Here is an 8,823-nt window from a genome sequence, read left to right as displayed (position 1 = left end):
CTGTACTTGAAAGGGAGGATTAATTCTTACTAACTAAATTTAAGACTACTAAGGATAAGTGGTGAAGGTTACATTTAAAAGCAATATAATATTATCTTTTAAAAGAAATTATTTATAGGTTGAGAACAAAATGTATAGAATGTTTAAATATTTATGTATTATATTCTATCCTGGGAAAAGAAGAGCAGCATACACATTTTTAAAATTAGTGAATAAATATTGCATTGCTTATGTTTGGTGTATCATGAACGCTATCTAACAAGATTTAATCAGCCCATTGTTCTTCACAGGGAAGTTGTGAGGGAAGTGAAGGATGTTTTCAATATAAGCCACCTTAAACTCCTGGGAGAGCCAGTTTGGCATGGGTAAGGCATCAGGCTAGAAACCAGGAGATCATGAGTTCTAGTTCTGCCTTAGGCACAAAGCCAGCTGGGTGACCTTGGGCCAGTCACTTTTTCTTAGCCCTAGTGAGGAGGCAATGGCAAACCACTTCTGAAAAACCTTTCCAAGAAAACTGTAGGGACTTGTCCAGGCAGTCTCTGAGAATTGGACACAATTGAACAATTAAAAAAAACAACCCAACTCCTGGAGGAAAGGTGGCATATACAGTACTGTGTGAAAGTCTTAGGCCACCATTAGATTTGTTGTTTTAGCAATGGTATAAGGACCATATATAATTATTTCTCAGAGCCCAATCCTATGCATGTCTACTCAGAAGTAAGTCCCATTATACTCAATGGGTAGAGGTGTTTGTTTCCATTGAGTAGGATAGGATTACACCTACTTCCTGCTGGATACAATGGGCTTACTTCTGAGTAAGGTAAATAACACCATTTTCAAACACCTCTATCAATGGGGCTTACTCCCAGGTAAGTGTGGATAGGATTGCAGCCATTGTATTTAGCAGGAAGCAGGTGTAATCCTATCCTACTCACAGGAAACAAACACCTCTACCCATTGAGTATAATGGGACTTACTTCTGAGTAGACATGCATAGGATTGGGCTCCGAGAAATAATTATATATGGTCCTTATACCATTGCTAAAACAACAAATCTAATGGTGGCCTAAGACTTTCGCACAGTACTGTACATCTAACAAACAATAACTAATATTTTGACATACTTCGAAAGCTCTTAGTAAGATGATCATATTTACAAATGAGAAATGTTACAGATACATCAACAGAGAAATGTTAAATATGCCTCACTTTTACAGGAAATCTCAAATATTTATGAAAGATAAAGATCTCTCATTATCCTGATAAGTATAGGGGAAAAATTCGATGATTTGAATACATAGCTCTGGAAATTGTCTTAGCATCAGACAGAAGTGAGAGATGAGGGGGCCATAAGAATGGAATTATACATGCATTAAGATTCCACAGCTGGCTGAAGTCATATAAATAAAACCTCTGAGTAAAGTATTGGAGAAAAACTTTTTGCAGACAATATTTCAGAGTACTGTATAGAAAAAGTTACTGAAAATACTTCATTTCTAAAATATTCAGCTGCCAGTCTAGATGAAAAAGTTCAGCTTGTTTACACAGAGAGACCAGAGCACAAGGTGTGTTTGGCTGATAATTGGGCTTATGGTGGTGAGAGTGGCTGGAAGGCAGACCTGATACTGGGAGGTACACAAACTTGCCAAGACATATGCAAGATTAAAAAAATACAGCTGGATCAACTAATTTAGCATTACAATTTTGTCTTAACTGAGAGTTATGGCAAGTGCAATAGTCAAATATTAGCTGCAAAACAAAATGGAGATATTAGGATTGCCGGTATGAGATAGTTACTTGCAGGTATGGCTCCTTCAATTGTTGAGGCTGTGATTGGTGAATGGTGACAGAAACAGTAGTAAATCCTTGAAAACTGTAACTTTCATTACTGATAACTAATAACACTCAGTACATTCCAAACACAGTTGCCAAACTCACGAGGTGATAATATCTTATTCCAGGTTTATGTGTCTGAAAAAAAAAAGGACCACCGTATAGTAAGATTCTGTATTGACGGGATTTGTTGCTTCAAAATTATACAAACCACAGAGTTTAACAAGCAAGGCCAATAATACATTTCTGGAGTCAAAAATATATGCTTCTATTGACTCGTAATTGATTCTTTAAGAAAGGCAGGTTCACATAGCACCCACATTCGACAGTCCTAAATAAGCTGCATTTCGAGGAACTGCCTTATGCGGCATTACTGTTGCAATGCAAAACACGATACAAAGAGGTCGTTCAGTGGGTCTCTTACAGCGGGCAAAGGAAGGAAGGGGAAAGGTAAGCAAACTCCAGCACAATTTGGACTTATCCCTTCTCTACCTTCCAACCCCCCACCCCCGGTTCCTGCCAGAGCCCCCTTCAGGAACCCAACACAACCGGAGCTCTACGGGAAGCAGAAGCCGCTGTGCCAAATCCTCTCTATGGTCTGCCAAAGGAGACGAAGTGTCCCGCCCCCTCAAAGGGGATTGGTGGGAGCGGATCGCTCTACTGTTTCCTAATTGGTCCAGAGGAGAAGCGAGTCTTCCTCCTCTATCCGGTTCAGCCAGGGTGGATGGGGGGATTAGCTGCTGGCGGGGAGGGAGGCTGCCGGGGCGGCGGGAGACCTCACGGTCGCTGCAGCCTTACCCGTCCCTTCCGGGAATAGGAGGCCCGACGGAGGCTGGCTGGCTGGGTGAGTGCGGGAGCAGCCCCGCGATTTGGGGAGGGGGTTTCGGGTGGCCAGAGGCCTCGCCTTCCCCACCCTCCCCTGGAGTCGGGCCTCCCCTGCATTGCCAAGGAGGCTGAGGCTGGTGCATCTGTTTGTTGGAGGCGTGTGGCGGGGGGGCGTCCTTGGATGTCAGGGGCGGCAACAACGCTAGAAAACACCAAATGCAGGCCAGTAGCTCATCCCATATGAAAGAACGAACAGGAGGGAAAGAAAGGGCATGAACATGACTTTCATTCCTAAGGAGCGTTTTTGGCTTCGAGTTGGGAAGATTGCATGTTTAATTTTTTTTTATGGGCGATTCAGGAAAATTTTTTTATTTGAATATTAAAGGCTTACAAGACAAAAATAGTACCCGCGTTAACATACGGGGTATTTCCAGAGTTTGGTGTGGTCTCTTTCCCCACCCCATAACTCTGTTGTAACAAAATAATTACAAGGATAAAAGGTTCTCCAAAAATGAACTATTATTTTGTAGCCTTCGAGGTTGCTGTCCAAGATGGCACTTTTTCTCCCCCTGCTACACATGTGTGTATTTTGGTTAGCAAAAAGATTTGCATCTTAAAATAGATAGCAAAAAAAATACATGCATGATAATAATAGGTGCAGCCTCTCTTAAAAGTGAATTTGAAGATGAGACTGGAGAATAAACACAGGACTGGTGGAGTTCTCCTAGTGAAAGCAGTTTGATTCTTCCAGGCCATCACTTGCTTTTTCAGGGTGAGCAGGGATGATTGGTTTGGTTTTGTTGTCTTGCATGACTGTTAATTATTTATTTCATGCACCAATTACAAACCTGAATGATAGCAGCAGCACAAGCTTCTGAAAGTATAGTATGGTGCAATAGAAGGGGATGTTTTTCACTTCAGCTTTGGGAGGGCTCTTCTGTGATATAAACAACTCTTGCCAACAGAGTACTAATGGTCTTGTTTCTCTGCTTACAATATACAGTACTTGACTGCTGTAACTTGCTGTAGTGAATGGTTGTTAGGAGAGCATGACATCATCTGGGGAGATTATATATGTGCAAATACACTTGAGTAGATTATTCTGTCACTCCCAGTAAAACATATATACATATATATTATGATAGGTTGCCAAGCCAGCCAAAACAGCTGGAAAAGAAAATGTCTTCTGAATCCTTTTGTTTGGCTGCTCAGATTAGATTTGATTCCAAATGGCTGAAGACAGATTTACAGGTAAGAACTCCTCGGTGTTTATATTTAATGGCTATGTAATACGAGAGCTTTTGTTTTTGAAAGCAATGTAATTTTATTTGGTAATTGAAAAAGAGATTGAAATTAGCTGTTTCTATTGAAAATGACCTGATAATTTGCTCAGGAGAAATAATGAAACCTTACCTTTGTCATATTTGTATGTTAAAAGAGGAACTGCATTAGATACAGTGTTCCTATGAAAGTAGATTTAATAAGTCTTTTAATTTTTATGGTAGCTTGTTTTCTTACAATGCTCTCTATCACAGATTTGAATTATATGGATTAATGTGATGACAATATAGTAAAAAAGTTACTAACATTAGTGTTGAAACATTTTAATTTTAAATGTTTGAATTATGGGCCTGTTGATCAACAAAAGTGAGTAGGGGTAGGTAGTCAGTTGACTTTTGTAAAACATCAAAGTAAGGATGTGCACTTTGTTTTGAACTTGAAGCACATAGTATTTCCAAATTCTGCCAGACTATTTTAATTGGGTGTGGTTCAGCTGAACTGAAACTTGGAACATTTTAGTTCTTCCACATTTGGTCAGAGTTTTGCTGGTGCACCTCACTTCTCTCTCCCCTGTTGCAAATGCCTGTGTGCTAGCCCACCATCTCAACTTCCCAGCATTTTCATTTCTGTACCTCCCAGTACATCATGCTTAAAGCCAAGGACTTTGTTATCACTGGTGACAGCTAAGAGGAGGTAGAGAAAGACTTAGGAAGTTCCAGACTAGTTGGATATGCTATCCTTGAAGTTAAGGACATCAGTGGTGGATAGTCAACCTGCTGATTTTCCCAGCATCTTTAGCTGCTGCAGCATATGTCCTTGGTTTCAAGTGTGGTGAACTCAACTGGTCTGCCTGCCTGCTGTTCTGATCGTCTCAGTACATGAAGCCAAGGGCACTGGCACCTGTAGCTAAAGGGAGGTAGGGAAAGGAAGGCCCTAGGAAAATGGGAAGGCGGGTAGATATACCGTGCGTGTAGCCAAGAATATTGGTGGTGGCAGCTATTCTCCTAATCCATCTGTCCTCTCCAAGTTTCTCATAGCTTCCTTACCTTACCTCTCCTTAGCTACTGTGCAGTGCTGCAGCTGATATCCTTGTTTTTTTCCTCACCCACTACCAGAACACTTCTGCATAGAATATACATGCTTCAGTCCTGTGTCTGGACCAAGCATGTGTGTTTCAGTCCAGACATGGACTACCCAGAATTAGCTGTTGCATGCATGGAAAGTTTTGCACATCCCTACACCAAAATTGTAATAACTGACACTAGAGATCTATTTTAGTCTTTATACCACTGGAGGTCTCTTTAACATCACTGGAGATGTTCTTAGATATTTTTGTGGTTCCTATATGTAGAAAAAGGGAAATTACTGGAAATACAAATGTTGTGATGCATTGGGAGTATACACATTTATTCAAATACAAGCTTGTTTTGGGGTTGGTTCATTACCATTTAGATGTCTTTGTGTTTTATTCATCATTTCGAGTGGCTAATGACAAAGAATTAACATAGTGCTGGGCTCATACATTATAGTCTAGATTTTTTAACCATAATATGTTGGTTAAATCATAGTAGCTTGATTTATACTTTGCAGTAAGCCACTATGGGTGGTTCACATATGATGGTTAACAAACAAATCTTATTGTGGTTTACTGTGGTGTGAACCAGGCAAGTAAGTAATGAAGTTTTAACAGCTACAATTTAATTTAACATTAAGACTTTTTTTCTGATTGAGGATCAGAGCAGAATACTAAATTTCCTTTCTACAGATGAACCAGCTTTGGTTTTCCTTCTTTTTACTTCCCCCTCAGTGTGCATAATGGCAGGTTGGCCAGGTGAATTTTACTGTTTGTTGGTGGATATATTGTGCTTTTGGGGTGTCTCTATTTTTACTTCACTGGTAGTTATTAGGCATAGTTTCTAGAGCTGCAGAGAGATTTCATTATACATTTCATAATGCTTTATAGTTCCATGTTTCTTAGGATAGGAGAAATTTATTTTTTTCAATAAAGGATATTTGTTCTCTTTCAGGTTAGGAGGTACAAGAATTTGCATGCTAACTATATGTTTCAGGTTATATTTTTTAGAATGTATAAAATTCCAGTATCATCCATACTCATAAGCCTTTATACATGTTTTGCATATAATCTCCAAATTGCAAAGTTAAGGCCAGGCTATCATTGCCATGGAAACGTAATTTAGAAGACATTAAGAGGACATGGAGCACATCTCCAAAGATCAAGTGCTGCATACTGCATAGAACAGAAGTGTGAAATATTTTCAACAGTTTGAATAAATGGTAGTGTTAGAGCAATACTCAATGGCAGTTAAGCTGAAAACATGTTCAACTGATTTATATGCAGAGTCACTTCTTGTGAGATGGGTGGCCATACAAATTTACTAAATAAAATAAATAGACTAGCTATAGAGTTTGGCTGTTAAATCAGGGAATAAATTAGTATTCTTTCTGGTTCTTAGCTAAAATCAGATAACTTCTCCTTCACAAGTTTTGTGAGATAAGGCTATTTTTTTTTCTAGTTAGGTAATACTGTTTTACAATGGGATCTTCTGGTCATCTTCTGTAAATATGAAGTTAATAGTGTGTGGGAAACGTAGTCAGATTTCTACATAAATAGTGTAACAAACTGGGTGGGTGAATTCAAAAGTATATTCAGAGTTATCAACTTTGGCAGCCTGTAATGAGACAAGTTGTCCTTAACAGAGTCAGGCCCTAAGACTTTTAATAATAAAATGAACTTGGGAAAACAATAGGTATTTGTGTAGATCTTTCAGTATTAGCATGATGTGATCATGATATAATGTATAGATTAGCAATCCAGATGCTACATTTTCCATTTATTGAAGTTAATAAATAACTGGGTGGCGTATGTTTCACCATAATGTAACTGAACGGATCTCTTGCCAGTTCAGATGGATCAGAAAATATTGTAGCTGATACATTATCTGACTGGGATTATACACTGTCCTAAGCCATTCTTTTTTGAACAAACCAACAGGCTTGCTGAGTTCCATGTATTGCCTAGAGGCCTAGGCCCTTGAGGCAATAAATAATCCTCTAAATAAACAAATCAGTGGAAGATTATCTATCATAGCTTTGACATCGAGCAGTAGTTTCCCAGCTCCGTCCTCTGGATTGTCTGACAGGATGGCTCCGTGTTATTGGAACCCAATGCCACCTAGAATTAATCTTGTTAGGTGGCCCAGAAGGATAGTGTTAAAAGAGGACTAATGCTTTCAGTCCAATTCCTGCTGAAGGTCAGCCACCAAAACACTTTGCTAATAGCCTAATTAAATGGGACTGGGTTATTTATATATATTGGTTATGGAACCTTTTTGGGCTTTTCTGAAAGCACTTGTTAATGCTGTATAACTTTTTTGTATTTTATAAAAATTAAAATGAATCAGATTTTAATGCATAAAACTCTAGTGAAAAATTAGCATAGCAGTATTTCGTTTATTTTATGAAAATAAATTTAATTCATTTTATTGAATATTTGTGGTTTTTGAAAGTTTTAGTGCAGGAACAGACTGAACACTGATGCAACTTACATTGTAATTCAGTGTTGTACCTTGAATGGCTTAAGGTCAGAGAAAAGAAAAAGTCAGTAGCAGCACACATGCTTGACATTCAGAAGATCTTGGCTTCAGTACCAGGCATTTGCAGTTAAACATTGATTGAATAGTGGATACTCTAATCAAAAAAGATTATTGCATGTAAATTTGGAGAACTATTGCCAATTGATACACTGTCATGAATGGACAAATATTATGACAATTTAAGAATAAATTCCTGTGCTCCAACATATCTCACAATCACTGATAATGTTGGATCACAGAAATGACTGTGCTCACACTAAACCAAATTACTCGAAGCAAGCTTTGTTGAATAGCTGAGAATTGTTGGTTTTGTACATCATAGTACTGTAAGTCATACCCAAGGAAACTATGGTGTAGTTTGCAACATGTGAACTTATCTGGTAATCAGTGCTTCATACTCTTTGGTCTCAGCTTACTCAGTACATTTAATGGGGCTGTGAAAGATTTGTCTATGGAGTTCCTAGCAGTTATCTCATATTTGCAAATTATCTGGTCTGTTTCTGTGGAAATGAAGAGGACAGTTGAACTTCACTGTCCTTGTTAGTTCTGCAATTAAACACTTTAAAATCTTTATCAAGGATCAAGCTGTAAATTGGCTTAATTCATTATTGATAGGAATTATCTAAAGTTTGTAGCAGGAATGCTTAAAAATCCATTTAATAAACTTGAAATAAAAAGTACTATAATGAAAGTCTCTATACATCTCAAAATATTTTTTTTACTAGGAAATGAGGCAATATTCTTTCCACTTGCTAGTGAAAGATATCTTTTCCTTTACATCTTTTGTAAGAGGAGGCTAATTCTTTTCCATTAGATAGTACTGTTTAATACTTGAAACATTTTCTTGAAGTTGTAAAAAATGAAAGTTGGCTTGTGTTGAAATAAACTTTTGGCTTTTGTTTTTTGGAATTGCTGTATTTCCAACATAGACCAGTTTCTTTAAACGTTTTGTATGTATTATATAAAATCAAAATATTAAGAACTATTTTATAATTCTTTTTTTTCAATTTTTCCAGTTGTTGGGGGCTTGGTGGGGAAGTCAAGACAAAAGAGCTATTGGGGGCAAACCAGGCGAAATTTTTTTCCCCCTGTATTTTCTGTTCCCCCATTCTTTAGGTTTTCACATCTCACAACTGACATATCAAATTGGCTTTATTTAAAATCAGTATGAAAAACAACGATAAGACAGTTCAGAGCTATAAAAATATTTTTGTTTTAAGAGAATGATTTAGATGCTTATGTGTTTATTGATATGCCACTACCTGTTGGA

The 8,823-nt window shown here is 37.9% G+C and overlaps 1 protein-coding gene across 1 annotated transcript in view; it reads left to right on the top strand.

Annotated features, from left to right (window-relative positions):
* Positions 1–3,808: 3,808 nt before the first annotated feature.
* The window catches only part of HERC2 (HECT and RLD domain containing E3 ubiquitin protein ligase 2), a 105,067-nt gene continuing 100,052 nt past the window's right edge, over positions 3,809–8,823 (top strand). The window contains exon 1 of the mRNA XM_063305010.1: positions 3,809–3,909. Within this exon, the coding sequence (XP_063161080.1) occupies positions 3,838–3,909 (72 nt within the window). The 5' untranslated portion in view covers positions 3,809–3,837. The remainder of the gene's footprint in view (positions 3,910–8,823) is intronic.

This window comes from Candoia aspera, chromosome 5 (assembly GCF_035149785.1).
Source record: "Candoia aspera isolate rCanAsp1 chromosome 5, rCanAsp1.hap2, whole genome shotgun sequence".
NCBI lineage: Eukaryota > Metazoa > Chordata > Lepidosauria > Squamata > Boidae > Candoia > Candoia aspera.
The sequence above is the reverse complement of the archived record's forward strand: the minus strand, read 5'-3'. Positions and strand labels throughout refer to the sequence as shown.